This window comes from Acanthopagrus latus, chromosome 22, assembly GCF_904848185.1.
Source record: "Acanthopagrus latus isolate v.2019 chromosome 22, fAcaLat1.1, whole genome shotgun sequence".
Lineage (NCBI taxonomy): Eukaryota > Metazoa > Chordata > Actinopteri > Spariformes > Sparidae > Acanthopagrus > Acanthopagrus latus.
Window position 1 is genome coordinate 6,659,976 of NC_051060.1, and position 17,702 is coordinate 6,677,677.

General features: G+C 40.0%; 3 protein-coding genes across 4 annotated transcripts; 1 reads left to right on the forward strand and 2 right to left on the reverse strand.

The window, feature by feature from the left end:
* Positions 1 to 1,076: 1,076 nt before the first annotated feature.
* LOC119012984 lies at positions 1,077 to 8,565 on the reverse strand. Its single transcript, XM_037087266.1, has 9 exons — positions 8,385 to 8,565; positions 7,707 to 7,784; positions 4,980 to 5,312; positions 4,575 to 4,856; positions 4,300 to 4,431; positions 3,751 to 3,840; positions 3,640 to 3,668; positions 2,619 to 2,687; positions 1,077 to 2,483 (listed from the first exon to the last, which is right to left on the reverse strand). Exons 1-9 carry the CDS (start codon positions 8,563 to 8,565, stop codon positions 2,382 to 2,384), a joined length of 1,296 nt encoding a protein of 431 aa, XP_036943161.1. The 3' UTR covers positions 1,077 to 2,381.
* A 398-nt stretch (positions 8,566 to 8,963) lies between these two features.
* Positions 8,964 to 12,418, reverse strand: LOC119012647. 2 transcript variants are annotated; one of them, XM_037086651.1, is made up of 7 exons: positions 12,125 to 12,413; positions 11,426 to 11,746; positions 11,081 to 11,344; positions 10,216 to 10,350; positions 9,814 to 9,915; positions 9,680 to 9,723; positions 8,964 to 9,358 (listed from the first exon to the last, which is right to left on the reverse strand). In XM_037086651.1, exons 1-7 carry the CDS (start codon positions 12,174 to 12,176, stop codon positions 9,275 to 9,277), a joined length of 1,002 nt encoding a protein of 333 aa, XP_036942546.1. In that variant the 5' UTR covers positions 12,177 to 12,413; the 3' UTR covers positions 8,964 to 9,274. The 2 variants fall into 2 exon arrangements, with proteins under 2 accessions (XP_036942546.1, XP_036942547.1); XM_037086652.1 differs by lacking the exon at positions 11,081 to 11,344 and having other exon boundaries at positions 12,125 to 12,418.
* Positions 12,419 to 13,591: 1,173 nt separating this feature from the next.
* On the forward strand, positions 13,592 to 17,698 carry LOC119012530. Its single transcript, XM_037086443.1, has 7 exons — positions 13,592 to 13,679; positions 13,838 to 14,167; positions 14,283 to 14,330; positions 14,481 to 14,534; positions 15,024 to 15,125; positions 15,216 to 15,244; positions 15,914 to 17,698. The coding sequence occupies exons 1-7, from the start codon at positions 13,619 to 13,621 to the stop codon at positions 16,007 to 16,009; spliced, it is 720 nt and encodes a 239-aa protein (XP_036942338.1). The 5' UTR covers positions 13,592 to 13,618; the 3' UTR covers positions 16,010 to 17,698.
* Positions 17,699 to 17,702: the final 4 nt, after the last annotated feature.

Consider the following 17,702-nt stretch of genomic DNA (forward strand, 5'->3'; position numbering starts at 1 on the left):
TCTGTCTATTTATTATTCTGTCGATATTTGAACTGTGAAAAATCATCACCATTTTTACTGATTACACGGTGAAGGAATGTGTTTCTCCATCCACTGAGTCAATCAAATGCTGTAGAAATATATGACAGACACTGAGTCTCAAGTTTACACTGTTTCCAGTAGCACAGTGTATATGTGACACTGACGTGTTTCACACATATGTTAGTGGTCTGAGGCCTGTTGGTTCTGCCCTCTTTCTCTGAGCTTGTGTCTCTCAGGGAAGTGAAGGGGAAGTGTTTTGATGAGAATGTGGGTACAACAGCAGCATCAAGCCTCCACAATATGTGTTGCTCAACTGGACAGTTCCAACACTTCACCTGTGGTCTGGAGATTGTTCATGCTGTATGCTCACTGCAGACACGACTAGTTGGACATTTAAGATGTGTGAAATGTATTGACATGATTTTAGGTCAGAGTAGGTGGTCACGTGCATCCAAACCTTCTGAAAGTAGCTGAGTTATTAGATTTCTGTACATTCTCAGCTCACTTTGGCTGCATTTCTATCTGTGTTAAGACATATTTTAGTGTCCAGAGAGAACAGAGCTGTTCAAGCCACCAGAGGGAAGGTTTACTACTAGTAGAGTCAAGACATTCATAGGAGAGAATATTCACTTTCCATTAGGACACTGTTAGTACATGAAGGTGTCAAAACTCAGAGTAGATGTGTAAAGATTTCTCTGGGTTCAGTTAGCTTTTCATAGAAATGTCATTCAAACTGAAACTTTTTACCTTTTAAGTGCGAGTATATTTCAGAGCCTGTACTTCATCACTTTTACTTGAGTAAAGAGGGTGTGGACCTTTAACACCTCTGATGTGCTGATTTTTAAATAAGATCACAGCATCTACTTCCTGTGATAAGTAAGAAGCCACTTCCTCGTAATGACTTCAGTCTGTTTCCACACGCCAGTTTGCTGTTGAATTTGTGTGTGATGTTAGATTTTGTCACATTTTATTTTTTACATTCGATGGATATTTGACGATTGTTAGTTGAGATACACATTTACACAAATCCAACTTTTTGTCTTAATACACTTTAATGTAAAACAGACAGGATTCATGATGTTTACAGCACACATGAACAGCTGAAGAGTCAAACTCCTCGTCCACCAGTTTGACTCCAGCCTGTTAGTCCAGCTCAGACTAAAACACAGAGAGCTTGGCACAGAAAAGACATTTGTCATATTGATGAATAAAAACAAATGCATTCAGTCTAACCCTTAAAAAGGTATCATGAATACCTGGACCTCAGTGAATAAAGCCCCTCAGAGAACACCCACTCCCATCATCCCACAGAGAGCAGAGAGGAGATACAGTAACACCAACACACGGTGACATTCAACAAACACATGATGTACAGACTGAGGCACGTTACAGAACACACAGCTCTAAAATGAGTTCCTCTGCACACAGAGACATGAAACTGAGCTCAAGCTGCTGCAGCTTCAACAACAAGCAGGAAATCAGCTCTGAATTCTGCAGTGGAGTCTGACAGAGGCAGAAGTGTCTCCACAGTTTTCATATTTCACCACACCATCATCTTCATCTTCATCATGATCCACCTGTGAAACACAACACAAACAAACTGTCACTCTGACACACTTTAACTGACAACTTACACATCACTGACCCACATTTAACACAAGAAATAAATAATCTGACAGCACCTGAATGCACCATCACTTACTGTTACTTGTATATATATATATATATATATATATATATGAACCTGAATGTACCATCGGCTTTGTCTCAGATTTTGAATAAACAGAGGGCACCTATCCCTCTCACGTGACCTCATGGGGAAGCAGACATAGACAAAATGCTGTGTAGAGTGGTGCAACAAGTTGCTGCAGCAATGTCTTGTGGTTTCACAGAAAAAAGAAGGTGAATCGGGTCTGGATGAGTGAGGAGACACAGTCAACACAGGTTTTCTATTCATCAGTGAGACCTGGAGGTCCAAAGTAGTATGCTAGCTAACGTTAGATTCAAGGGCTACAGTGTTCAGTTTGCTTTGAATACTTTATTACAAGGATATTTAAAGCATACGCATTCAAATTATTGCGTATTGAATGACAAAATAGCAACAAAAATGAAAAAAAGAAAATATAGTGCACAACAGTAAGTTCATCAAGCATATCATATCAGATATTATGCTAATGTGCATTTTAAGCATCCACCCATATATACAGTATAGCGAATCATCACTTCTCCTTTTCACATTCTGCCAACCCACTACACCTGCACTAAAAGAAGCTTTATACAATGATTGATCCTGAAAATGATCATTAAAGACATTAACAAATATTAACAAAGATCTCATCACATGAGCCTGGTTTGTTTCATTATTTGACAGTAGCATAGAGGCAGCTGGGATCAGTGGAGGAAGCTTTCACGGTTGTGTAGGTCACATCACCGCCTTCTTCATCATCACTATTACCCTGAACCTGGCAGAAAAAAAAACACAATATAGATATAACAGCAGGATGACAACATACTACAACACCTTCAAAGACAACACTGCAAAGGAGCATTAACATTTCCAGCCGTACACCAATAAATGTGTCAAAATGCGAATTTACCTTTGCTTTGCTGTGAGTGTTCTTGGTGTAGCTGACGGAGGCGTAGTGGACACCATCTTCAGCATCAGCCTACACACAGAAGACAACAGACAACAACTGTTCAAGGATGTCACGTTATGTCACTTTCAACTGATCTTTTGTTGTGATCGTTTGTTTGACACTCGTGTTCATTTCTGGTGCATCTGACTTCACTGTTCCCCTAAACTGCACATTCTCACACCCTCAAGACTGCACAGGCTGTAAACAAAGTTATATTTCAGAGGGTGTTACAGGGTGTAGCGTGTGATCTCACTGTGCTCTGACTGGTTCCTGAAGAAGACTGAGTTGAGGTCAGTCCCTGAATAAACACAGTTTAGTCAAAAAGCATCTTACACTCAGCAGAGCGTCATGTAATGTGTAACGGACCCCCACCCACCCAGCACAACAACTGTTCACTCCCTTCCCCTCAGGCAGAAGGCTGCACAGCCTCAAAACTGGCTATTAATGCACTATTCCTTTAACATGCTGCTAGACGATGCTGACGTGCACACGTGTAACTATGGAACGATTAACTGTTAGCAGATGGATTTATATGTAATTTCATCTACATCAAAATCCTGTGGTTGGTCCACTTCCTGAGACCCACCTTTGCAAGTGCTCTGGGTCTGTGACAGGGTTCAGCTGACGGCTTTCACACCAGCACCAACAAACTGCACCGACCAGTCAAACGCAGCAGAGTGTTGACTGAACCAAACAGGTGAGGTGTGCAAGTTACCTAACGTTATGAAACCCCTGTGTGCCATTTTCCACAATTTTTTACTCTTGTGTCATGCACACAAATCATGGGATCAACGATAATAATACTTTCCCTCTATGGCCGCTATGGGCCTCCATATAGAAGTGTTGATTCATCTCTGTCATCATCCTTTTGACCTTTGCTGCCGCAGACAGTTTGAACACAACACAGTCGGTCTGTATACCCCATCTCGCTCTGTCTCAGCCACAGAATCAGAATTTATAGAGAGCAACAAGAAAAACTCACAACACCGCCCCCCATCCGTGATCTGTTCTCTGGAAAGACAAAAAGGAGAATTGACTTTAGCTTCCGCAGAAAAAAATACAGTTTTAAAAACAAAATTTCACGAGCTCTCACCTTCAGCTCTCTTCCTCCTGATGACTTTCACAACAGTTACTGAAAGTGCCACTAAGACCACAGCCAGAATGATGAGCAGCCACCGCCAATCTGAAAACGTAATGAAACTTTTTGAAGCGTGTTGGCTGCAGCTTCCTGTTCACTTCAAAATCATTCAGCCAAAACAAAAGAGCGTGACATGAGACCTTCAACAGTGTTTGTTCATCATCGCTGATTTGATAGTTTCAGCCGCAGTCAAACACTTTCAGTACAAAAACTTTCTCCAATTGCTTGAACTCAAGCTCCACTTCCTAATTCTTCCCAGAGCTTTCAACTGCATGTTGCATTCACTATGTGGTTAAAAGCTCCACAGAAGACAAAGATGAAATACAAAAGTCAGATTGAAAGGGGGTTTGGGGCTGTCGGTTGAGAAAATTCTTCAATCTTCTTTTCAATTTCCATTATGTTTGTTAGAGTGAGAGGGGGAGGGGAAGAGAGAGAGAGAGACACAGAGACACAGAGAGGGAGAGAAAGTTCACACAGACCGTTATAAAAATGTTGAGTCTCTACCTATTGGTTTTGTTGAAGCATCATTGGTTGCAGAAACGGTTGTGGTGGTTCCTGCTCCTGAGTTCTTCTCTGTGATTGGTGTTAATTTAGCTGTTGTTGTTGTTGTTGTTGTTGTTGTTGTTGTTGTCTCACCTGAACAGACAAACACAACTCAACAAACTGTTCAGTATTAAATAAGTGTTGTCTCTGATGTAATATTAGAACTTCAAATCCTTAAAATAAACACGTATTTTCAGTAATTCTTCACATCAGTTTGAAGATCAACATATTCTCACCTGGTTTCTTTCCTGATGACTGAAGTCTGAAGGGAAACAGCTGCTGCTCTTTGTCACCATCAGTCACTGAACACTGCACAGATTTAAACTCTGACTTGTAAATGTGATGATAAGATGGAGCTCTCACAGAGGTGTTGCAGGGAGACTGTGATGTAGTTACACCTCTGTTATCTGTATCCACCTCTTTACCCTCATACAGCCAATTCACTGTGTGTCTACATGGTCCATGTGTCCACACAGAGCAGTTTAATGTCACCTCATCATGGTTCTGATGTTCAGTCACTGGTGAAGATGGAGATATTGTGAGAGAAAGACAACAAGAGTCAAATGAACTTCATCACTGTAATCATAATTATTGTAATGTTTCACAGTTTGATCTGAAAACATGATGATGTAAATACTCACTGGAGACAACAGACAGATGAACCACAGAGTCTGGACCTTGATGTTTGTCTAATTTGTATTGCTGACAATCATAACGTCCAACATCCTCGACTGTGACATTCTTTATAACCAGAGAACATTTCTCTGTAACACTCAGTCTGTCTTTAGCTTTGACATCTTCACCAATCTGCCCATGTACAACCAGCGCTACTACTGATCTGCTTCTTGGACCACTGAAGAGCCATGTTGTGCTGTCACAGTTATTCTGACCATCTATCACATTGTTACAAGGCAAAGTGACGTCATCTTCAACTCTGACAGTGAAGGAGGAGACAGACTGTCTGGTTGCTGCTGCTGAGAAGAGGAGACAAAAACATAAACAATAGAGAGAAATAAAAATATTACTATTAGTATCAGTTTGAAGACATCTTAGGTTTAAATATGTTGCAAATATGCCTCATCTTTAGTTTCCCAGAATTCATCAAATTCACTATTGCTTGACTGTCTTGCCTAAATGAAGATTAGGTCATAAAGTCCCATTAATCATATTGATAAATTATCTTTTAAATGTGTCTGTCAGTCACACACATGTCATATGTTTCCTCACCTGTAAAGTGAAGCACCAGCATCAGAAATAAAGACATTTTAATCCATCTGAATTCAACCATCGTGCCTCTCTTCACTCTCTGCTCCTGTACTTGTCAGTCTCTAACTGTGAGCTCCTCACAGTGAGCTGTTGAATCTACTTCCTGGAATTGGTGAAGTGTTACTTTATTGTGGCTTTGATCTATTTTTTCTCTCACATTGCAGCTGTTGCCCTCCACATCAGCTTTTAATGCCCTCCTTCACTGATGGCTGACATGAGCTGCTGTTTGGTCAGAAATGACCCTGACAAACATTTAGATGTTAATATTACTGCATGTAAACGATGACAGGAGACGAGACAGCAGTGCACTACAACTCAACACATGCACGTTAAAGATCCTGACAGCAAGTTTATCAAGCTATATATTCCATATATTTTGCTTATTAACATTTCAAACAGCCACAGAATGTCCAGTACTACATTTAAAGGGTGACTCCACCATTTTCCCACATTAAAGTGTGTTTACAGGTCTTGGAGAGTGCTGCTGCATGTGTGAAAAAGGTAGTTCATCATTTTGTTGCTCAACAGGAAGCTGCATGTGATCTGATAAACTGTCTCCAGTGATTAGTCACTCTGTGGCTAAGTTGCATTCTGGGTAATGTAGGCACCAGGTTTTGAAAAGCAGCCCCTCTGGGCTAACATCGCACTCCTCGGCTAGTTCAAGGTAAAATGAACAAATAAAAACACTAGATAAAAAACTTCCCTAGTATGAAGTTTTCCCATATCACCAATAAACTGTATGGATGGTTCGGTAGTAGTTTACTTCTAATACTTTTCATTTTCTTAGTTTTATCTACTTTTTATCTATTTTTCTACCCTCTAACGTTTTGGATGCAGGACTTTTACTTGTACCGAAGTTTTTTCACAATATGGCATTAGTACTTGGACTTAATCAAAGGATCTGAGGACTCCTTCCACCACTGGTTACCACAGCTCCTTTTACCATTGTGCTATTACTTAATCTGCTGCTCCCCCTGCTGGACACAAAGGCTTTTTTTTACAGCAACACACTCTGACACTGATCTTCTAATAAAAAAAAACATCATGAAACACTTATCACTGTCTAACAAACATTTAGATCACAGAAGTAACTTAAGAAAAACAAACATCTAAAGTGTCATGTATCAAACCTTACTCTGACTTTGCATCACTAAGCAAAGTCTGGACTTAATTTTCATATTTTATAGATCATCTGTGCTGAAGTTCCAGATGAGATTCTGTATGAGATTCTACCTCTTATGTTAGACAATAGGCAGCTTTTTTTTGTTTTGCTTCAACATTTTTATTGCTCCTGAAGTAAATCATAAAGGCACAGTGTAACTGCTGCAGAAAAACATAACAACAAAGGTCCAATAACAGTACCGATGTAGTGTGTCCTCCATTGCACTGTCAAAACAGGAGGAGGCACTTTTTTTTTCTGGAAGTGGAACAACTGAGGAAACCCTAAAGAACCTCGCTGATGGAGGAGGCAAAGAAAGTGAAGAGGGAGAGTGATAGAAACCGAGGGGAGACAAGAGTGAACGGACGGCATACACAGGATGGCGAGCACCGGTGTTGTGTCAAAGTCTGTTCCCTCACTGGTATGTGTTTGCCCATTTATCAGTACAACTGACTGTTTTACTCTGTCTTTTCACAGCACTGAGATCAGGCTTTCTATGTCCAGTTGGGCTTTTCTCTACTGTTTTTTTGTAGTTTGGACAGTAGCCAGGCTGCTACCGCTGTGTTTGTGAAAGCAGCAGCAACACTAACACCAGAGTGAAACACTGAGAGCTTGGGGGAAAGTTGAAAAGTTGTCTATTACTTTTCATGCCTGTGAACTTTAAAGGCAAAACAAAGAATCTTTCCTGTGTTTTCATTCATCACCAGCTCACCTGATCTTCTGATAGTTCTAACACGACTCACTCTATCATCTCTCCGCTTCATTTCAGCTCGACTGGTGTAATTCCCGGAGTCACATTCAACAGCTGGTATCTAGTTTGTATGATCTAAACTCACAGTGTTTTCCTCCATCTGTGTTTTGTTCCCTGGAAAGACAAAATGTGTCACTGTGAGCTTCCGCAGTGAAAATCCTGGTGCACAGTTCAACCTGTGAATGTTCTCACCTTCAGTTCTCCAACAGCAGTTATTATGAGCGCTGGTTTTGTTGTTGCTGTTTTTGTCGATGTTGGCTTTGTTTTTGTCTCCTCACCCGAACAGATGAACACAACTCAAAAAGTTTTGCGAGCCTACATATTCTCACTTGGATTCTCACCCATGGGCTGAAGCCTTGATGGAAACTTTGTTACCATCAGTCACGGCAAGTTAAACCTTGATGCGAAAATGTAATCAGATCTCAGAAATATCACAGAGGAAGAGCAAGGAGACCGTGACGCCTTCACTTCTTTAACCACATCATAACTGTCAAACAGCCACTTCACTGTGCGTCTACATGGTTCATATGTCCACACAGAGCAGATTAATGTCGCCTCATCATGGTTCTGATGTTCAGTCACTGGTGAAAATGGAGATATTGTGAGAGAAATACAACAAGAGTTATGTGATCATAATTATTGTAATATTTCACAGTTTGATCTGATAAGATGATGGTGTACATGGTGACAGATAAACCACCAGTCCTGCAATGTTTTTCTTGATTTGAACTGTATCCAGTAACCAGCTTCCTCTGCTGTGACACCCTTATAACCAGAGAACATTTCTCTGTAACACCCTGATTTTAGCTTTGGCAGTTTTAACAATCAGTCCAAGTGTAACCTGCTTCACTGCTGGTTTGTTTGCTGTACCGCTGACGTCCCAGGCAATACTGTCACGCTGCTGCTCGCATCCACGTAAACCCAACCACCATGATTCTCTGTCTCTCTCCTCCTCGGATGCTGTGCTCTCATGTTCATATCTGTCCGAGCTTGTGTGGTGCGTCAGTAGAGAGATGCTGCATCTGATGTGGTGAGTACACCACTTCCTCATAGTGACTGTTAGTGTGTTGAAGGTGAATTTTGATAAGGTTGTGGCTAACAGCTCCCGAGCACTGAATTGTATTCACCTTAAATTTAGTCTTGTTTGCCAACTTCCCTGGCATGGAAGTAGCAGTGGAGACAACATTGTTTAAAACATTTGGGATGATGTGCTGTAAGTATACAGCTCAGCAAAATACAACGTCATTTTGACTCAGAATTATTATATTATACTTTCAATTGTCATAAATGATGAACAATGAATGGCTAGAATGTAAATATATCAGAGCTACATCAATGATAAAATATTTCTGTTGCAAAGGGGCAATGTTGACTGTATACAGTATGTATAAGCTGTGGGTTTATTGTGCTGTATGCTCACAGAACACAGTGTAGAGTGAAGTGAAGACGTCTTTATTTGCAGATGATATTGTTAACAGATATAATAAATAGAAGACTGTTACTGACTCCATTAAGGCTGAAAACACATTCAAACATACACACACACACACGCGTGCGCACACACACACACACGCACGCACACACACGCACACACACACACACACACACACACACACACACACACACACTAATATGTGAACAACAATGCTAAATGAAAGTGAGTTCAAATGAGTTCTTCTGCACACAGAGACATGAAACTGAGCTCAAGCTGCTGCAGCTTCAACAACAAGCAGGAAATCGTCAGATCAGCTCTGAACTCTTCAGCGGAGTCTGACAGAGGCAGAAGTGTCTCCACAGTTTTCATATTTCACCACACCATCATCTTCATCTTCATCATGATCCACCTGTGAAACACAACACAAACAAACTGTCACTCTGACACACTTTAACTGACAACTTTCACACCACTGACCCACATTTAACACAAGAAATAAGAAATAATCTGACAGCAACTGAATGCACCATCACTTACTGTTACATGTATATATATTTATGTGTGTATGTGTATATATATATATATATATATATATATATATATATATATATATATATATATATATATATTATCCCAAAAGTGCTCCAAGTGTTCCTCCCAACTGACTGTTGAGGTTCATAAACTGAGTCAGCTGAACCTGAACGCAGCTCCTGTCTGATCTGATCTTTACCTGACTGGCTGCTGCACCTGAACGCCTCACTGGTCTCTGGTTCCCTGGGAAATAAAGCACAGAGTAACATTTCAGCTGTAAACTGACACTTTGTGTTCATCAGTCCAAACAGATGCTGGTGTGAATTTTCTCACCTGGAGCTCTGATGAGAAGAACAGTAATCACAGTAACCAGGACGAGTTCAGCCACACGCAGAACCAACATGATGTAGTCGACAACAGAACAATCTGTACGAGCTGTGGAGCACAAACATCATGTCAGAGAACAAAGTTACCATCGAACATCAGGAGCACAACAGGTGTGTTCAGTCATGTTGGCGACAGTGACGGTCCACCACTTCAGTGCTGACTCTGTTGCTGATTTTAGAAAAATCTCTACATCGACATGCGTAAACACAGTAGTTTTCAAAACAGTGTGGGAGTGTTGGGTGATGGAAAAATAAAAACATTTGTTCAATTTTGAAAATTTACATTTTTAACAAAATCTGCACTATGTGTATGAACTACTCCTGAAACATGAATAATCTTGTTTCTCACCTCCTTGTGCTGTTGTCGATGACGTTGTTGTTGTTGTCTGTTCTGTTGTCTGTTCTGTTGTCGACTTTGACGCTGCTGAGGTAGTTTTTGTTGGTTGTGCTGGTGATGTCGATCTTGTCTTCGTTGCATCTTTACCTAATTAAAAGACAAAAACCAACACAGCCCCGTCACCAGGATGTAATGTTAGCAGTGAAGGTCACTGCACACCGCAGATACATCCAAGGTTCACCTCTGCAAAATGTCACACATTGCGTTCACAGTATGCCAATTAGTCATTTTCACATCCTACAAGGCTGCTGACTGCAACTACATCCCTGTGTTTCATTAAGGACATCCAATCACCAGAATAAATGTAAGCCAAGTATGTTTTGGTAAAACCATTGATAAGGTAAAACTGAACAGCGCTTTATGCTGCAACTTTCTGTTTATCTAGGTTGAACATTCACAATGCTGTGTTTAGGCAAAAAAAGCACTTGGTTAGGGTTAAGAAAACATCACGGTTTGGCTTTAAATGCTTGCAAGGAAGGAAACGGTTCAGCTTCCCATTTATGATGCCACAAAAATGGATGAAAATGTCTCTGTGGCTCCTGTTGGCTGTAATAAAGCCATAACTTCCCCCTCCACCTCCTGCTGCTCTCTGATAGTCATGTAATGTGAAGGTGATATTCCACATTTGGTACAAATGACAACCTTGGACGTGCCTGTGGTTTGCAGAAAGATTCAGTGCTAAAATATACTGCCAGCTGTTTCCTGGGTTAGGGTTAGGGTTAGAATAGAATAGGGTCCTATTTTTCGCAGGAAGTCAAATCATCTCCGTCCATGATCGTCCACCAAAAGAGGCACCGCGAGCTCCTAGTGATCTCACCTGAGGACTGACGGCTGAACGGAAACTGCTCCTTTGCTGTGCTGTCAGTATCTGTCAATTCACATATGAATGACCGATGATGCTTCAGGAAGGAGGAAGGAAATGTCACGGTCACCGAGCACCCGAACCCTGAAATCTCCATGTCTTTGTTGTGTTTATCCACGTAGGCGTCCTCGTACAGCCACTTCAGTGTCTGGTCACACCACCCAGGAGCCGACACAGAGCAGTTTAATGTCACTTTATCAGCCTCCTGATGTTCAGTCACTGGTGACGACGGAGATATCGTTCAAGTCAATGACAGCCGAAACAAAAACTTCATCACTGTAACCTGGTGTAAATACTCACTGATAATGACGAAGAGATGAACGTGAGTATCTTCATGTTTTCCGGATTCGAACTGTCTGCAGGTGTACAGACCACCATCGTCGACTGTCACCCTCCTGACGACCAGTGAACAGTTCTCTGTGACGCTCAGCCTGTCTGACTTAGCATTGGCTGTTTCAAGAACCTGCCCAAAACGAACGAGATCTGCTGACGCGCTGGTAAAACGACGGAAGCTCCAGGTAGTGCGGTCACACTTATCCTGCTCCTGTGTCACGTTACCACAAGGCAACGTGACCTCACCCCCTATCCTGACAGTGAAGCGTACGTATTGTCCAGTTATGACTGCGCAGGAAGTGACAGAGAGAGAGAGAAGAGAGGGAGAAGTCAATTTTAATGAAAACTTTAAACTTTTAAGATAAGTGACATAAATAATTAAACACAGACGAGAAAACAATACAGATCAGACTGGATGAGAAAGGGATCATCACATTCTTTTCATTCTCAACTGCCTCTTAGGGCTGGTGTAAATAAGAGATGAAGCATGCTTAAATATCACAATATCACAAATAAACAATATTTTTCACCTGACAAAACCTTTTTTTTTCCTCCACTTTGTAGATTAGACTTGACCAGAAGCGGATGATCAGAATATTTTTTTTCTCACTTGCTTCTCAGGGCTTCTGCAAATAACAAACAGCACATTATCAATTATCATCTCACCTGGTAAACGAATCAGCATCAGACACAGTGGAATCCATCTGACAGCAGACATCCTGCTCTCTGTCAGTCGGTCTAATGACCTAATGTTTCGTCAGATTCAACCTTTTCTTTCTTTGTAAGAAAACGTTGGCGTCACTTCCTCCCGGTTGCCTAATTTTACGTTTCTGTCGGTGAGATTTGAAAACGTTTGACTTAAAGACGTGATTAACAAAAACACACAGACAAACCTGAAGAAATCAAACAGAAAAAACAACCACGATAGAGAAAAACCTCCTGTTGAAACCACACCGGGTATAAATCTTCACCGTGATGACTTGCTGCTGAGTCGGTGGTTAATGGGCTGTTAGTTCCACATTCTGTTGACTCTTTATCAGTGCAATGACTTCAGACATGCAATTTCCCTTTTTTGTTCCTTTTCCAAATAGAAGACTTATTCATTCTGTTTTCGAGAGTTAGGCTCAAATGTCAGAGAGTTAGTTCTTGAATCTTTAGCCAATTTTGTCTGATTTTAAATTTTGACTTGAAGGGATAAGATTACTATCTGCTGAACAAACCATAGACTTAAATACTTAAGTACTTAAATAAGTGCTTAAATGTACTGTTCTTCTTTGTTTGTAGTGGACTGTATTATTACCTCATTAATACTGCAAACATGAAAATTCAGAATTTTTGAATTTCTTCTCCAAAATTACGCAGTGCCCCTTTAACTGTTATATATATTTTTTTACGGCTTATTGCAGGTTTTTCAATCAAACATGGTTGTTTAATTTTAGACTCTATTATATATTATATTCAAATACTGTATTTGATAAATATTCTCTATACTTACAGATTGTGTTTGTCAGTTTTTTTCTGACACACATACTGTACATTTGGAAGTTTCAGGGCAAATTGAATTTGTTCTCTTTTCTTGCTGAGGCTCTGGCATTTCTTAGCAGCTCTTTATCATCCAGCATCATCCAACACTGTCGACAGTTTTCATCACAACAACCGGAAGAGCAAACTCCCACACCTCAACTTTTTATCGATTACTAGACATCCTGCATGTCTGTCAACACTAAGGCAACCTGCAATGATGAACAAACAGCTGCTGACACGCCCTCACTGGCTCCTCACTGTTTGCTTTTGACAAATCAGGCATATAAAAGAAAGAAAAGAAACTTTACATGTGACTTAAATGATCGGTCAATTGGTTTCTGTTGATCAGAAATGCTGCAGGTACTCAGTGTGGATTCAGGAGTGTTGACAGTCTGAACTAGATGATTTTTAAGGATTAGAGGGCCCTTTTGGAACGAGACCTGAGCCTGTCAGCGGCCCTGGCCGAGGTATCCCTCCGACATAGATTCAGCTACTTCTTAAAAACACGCAAGAATTAGGTTGTTGCTATGAGGAAGTGACCACACCTGTTAAAACAGGAAGTACAGTCTCTATTACTTCATTTAAGACACTCAGCGACTCTGACAGCTGGTACATGAGTAACAGGAGTCGAGCACCATGGTTCAATTCAGACGGATTCAAATGTTTTTATTTCTGATCCTGCTGCTTCATCTTCCAGGTAAGGATTCATGCATATATATATATATATATATATATATATATATATATATATATATATATATATATATATATATATATATATATATATATATATATATATATATATATATATATATATAAAAAACACTGTGTTGAATTCTGTCATCTTTTCAACAGCACTGTCCGGGCAGCACCGTCATCTTCGTGTAGCACATGGAGAAACAGCCATTTTGCCTTGTGAAAATGTGACAAATTCTCAGTACCGATGTGAAAATACTGACTGGCTCTTCACCGGTCCAGAGAGAACAGCAACAGTAGCGCTGGTTAGAGCAGGGCGGGTTGCTGTTGACACCACAGATAGAGCCTACAGACTGGGTGTTACAGAGCCTTGTTCACTGGTCATACACACGGTCACATTCGATGATGCTGGGTCTTACTACTGCAGGCGGCTCAGATCAGGATTTAGACGAGTTCGAGAGTCCGTGGTCCATCTGGAGGTTTTTATCCGTGAGTATTCACCCCACAATGTTTTCCTTTCAAACGGCTGATCGTTTGTTCGAACAAAATATTGAATACGTTACAATGCCTTGGTTTGAAAGTTCATCTTGCTCTTGTTGTGCAGCCGACAGAGTACATCCTGGTCTAGATATCACACATTTGAACGGAGAGGGTGAGAATCTCTTCAAACTGTTCAACGGTTCTGAGCTTCAATGTGAAAAATAACCGTCAAATGTCTGCTTCATGTCATGAGTTTGACGTTTTCATATCACGTCACGCGTTTTGTGATGAACGGTTTGTTGAGTTGTGCTCATGTGTCCAGGTGAGGTCACAACGCCAGCATCCACGATCACTGATGCTCCAGCAGAACAACAAGGTAGTGACTCAGTCTTTTTATATTATGTTTATATATTTTTCTATGATCCTCTCTCCCTCGCTTTCTTTCTCTTTTTTAAGTAGAGTTGTGCAGGACGAAGGACAGAAAGAAAAATGCTCCACACAGAGGCTGCTAACACGTCGTTACTTTTAAAATGTTCTTCAAGTTCATACGGACCCGATGACAGAGGGGGCAAATGTTTTGAGGAGAGAACAAAGGTTGAACTTTATCAACCTGCATGTAGTCAAGCTAAACATACCACAACCATCAAATGAATGTTTAAATACTTCTGAAAGTCACACGTAATTCTCTTCTCCATTTGTTATATGATTTGGAAAAGAACAGGAAGCTGCAGCCAGAATGAGAGGCAGCATTCACTCGTGCAACTTCACTTGAAGTAGATTTTCCCTGCACAGAAATGTATCAAAAAATGTTTTAAAATGCACATGAACAACTTCTGTTCTCTGACATGATGTTTGTGCTCCACAGCTCGTACAGATTGTTCTGTTGTCGACTACATCATGTTGGTTCTGCGTGTGGCTGAACTCGTCCTGATTACTGTGATTACTGTTCTTCTCATCAGAGCTCCAGGTAAGAAAATTCACACCAGCATCTGTTTGGACTGATGAACACAAAGTGTCAGTTTACAGCTGAAATGTTACTCTGTGCTTTATTTCCCAGGGAACCAGAGAGCGCCTGATGACGACACTGTGAGCATTTTTTATTGTTATTGTTGTGATAGTTTGGATTTGTTGTCGCACTTTGTTGCACACAAAATTCATTCATTTATCTTTTTTTTTCAATTCAGTTTTGTTTCAGTTAATATCCAGAGTTACTTTCCTTGTTTCAGTTTAGTTTTGATCATTTCAATACTTTTAGTTTGTGTTTCTTTTTGTTTTTTTGTTTTTTTTGCTTTGTCAGGGGCAATATTTAAGAAGTTTAGAATTGGTATTATGACCACAGCATTTTGGGGAGGCAAACAAATTCAGACAAATTCTACCAAAGACAAAAAGTGCAGATTTTTATTCCACCTTAGACAGTTTTGTAAAAACACAATAACCCTTAAATCACCCTTTTTTTCACGCCATATTTTAGTTTTAAATTTTGTTTTATATGATAAATAATAAAATAACCCTTGGTGGTACCTGTTCATGCAGGACGTCGAACGTTTGTTAGAATCCAAACAGTGAGGCGTTCAGGCGCAGCAGACTGTCTGGTGAAGATCAGATCAGGCAGTAGCTGACGGCGGGTTCAGGATCTGCTGTCAACCATTTGGTTTTAACACACCAGCAGTCAGCTGGGAGGAAAATGTGGCAGTTTGGGGGATTTTACCATGAATCTATGATATCTAATTGCTCTCGTGTTGTTGTTTTACACAGGTACATCAGGATGAAGGCGTGGTGAACTATAAAAACACCGGAGGAACTTCTGCTTCTGTCGGAATCAACACCAAGGTCAACTTCTCAAAGAAATAACTGCTGTTAAACATTTCTTCACAGCATTATTGTACATAAAAAAAAGACTCATCTAATTTTATTGGAGGCTTTGGATCAGTTCTCGGTGACTGAACTGATGTGGAATTGATGGCGGTGTTTTGATGAACTGATTCTAAATGGAAGCCAAATATTCTTGATTTGATCTCATTCAAAGAAGCTCATTGTCCAGTGTGAGTGTCTGTTAGGTTTGCAAAAAAGGATGTGTGAACTTTTGGGAGTGTAAAATAACATTTGTGAAACCTTCATTATGTTTTCATTATTTCTTGGTGAAAACAAAATTACCAATTAGATACCAAAGTATGAAGAAATAACAGTTTTTTTGTCATGAAATTCAGCCTCTCGTTTTTATGATCTGAAAACATACATTAGCATTTTGGTGCATGTGGTTTGGCCACAGATATCACGACAGACACAGCTATTCAGAATTAATACAGGTATATGATGTGTTCAGTCAGTCAACTTGTTTTTTCGCCTGTGCTGTGTGTTTGATATGTGGTGGTGATTTTATTTTTGATTCTGTAGCTTGTTTGAGTTGAAAAAAGTAACTTCCACAAAAACAATTCCTGAACGCTGAAAACAAGGACTCATATATATTTAGTACATTCTCTTGTGCAAATAAGTCAAAACTTTATTTGAATATTGAAAAAAACAATTCAGACAGCTGAGATATGAATGTACTATGTTATTTGCAAATAATGTCAGCAAGGTGATGAGCAGACAGAAAACAGAATGGGGCAAAGGATGGACCCCTGGGGTACACCAAAACTGACAGTGAAAATTCTGAGGTTTTATAATTGCAGTTTTCATGATTAGCTCTGTTGTTAAATATGAATAAAACCATGAAAGTCACTTTATAACATCAAGCCTCCCAAAGTAAAAATAAACAAGGTCGTGCAACCGAAACAGGAAGAGGCATTGCTTTCCCTGGTCACAGTCCTCAGGTAATGGTGGAACAACTGGAATAACCCTGGAAACTCTAAACAACCCTGCTGATGGCGGCGGCAGAGAAGGTAAAACCAGAGTGAACACACGGGCATTCACTGGATGTCTATAAATTGTGCAGTACTCAAATTTCAGTTGTACACTTTCAGATTACAAATTTCTGAGCTAAATGTTAAGTTTCTCACATGATATTCATCATTATGGCCACCATAGCACTGACTGAAGTCATATACATGCAACTGGAATCTAAAATAATGGTATGAAAAAAAAAAAAGAAAAGAAAAGAATAAAACGTCATCCAGAATTTGGATTTATTTATGTGAGAGTAGAAACAAAAGTTGTATAAAATGTTGGATCTTTGATCGTAACAGGCACGACATCTTATAACACAGTAACAACATTTAACACATGATGTTATCAGATATAATGACGATGTGATACCACTGACTTTATAGTCATTAGACAACAGTTTCAAAACTCTTTTAAGTATCAAAGCTGATGAGCTCAAGCGTGGTAACATTAAGGTCATGCTGGGCAATTCAGAAAAATCTGTGCATGCCATCCAAGGACAGTTTTTAGAGGTTGTTTTCAGTGACTGCATGAAGCAAAGAATGTGTTAATTGTGTTGCTAATTATACAACAAGCCTCTTAAAGTATATAAAACCAAGACTTGTATAGCTGGCTGGACCTCAACACACTTCTCCACATCATTACATTAATAAAATACCTG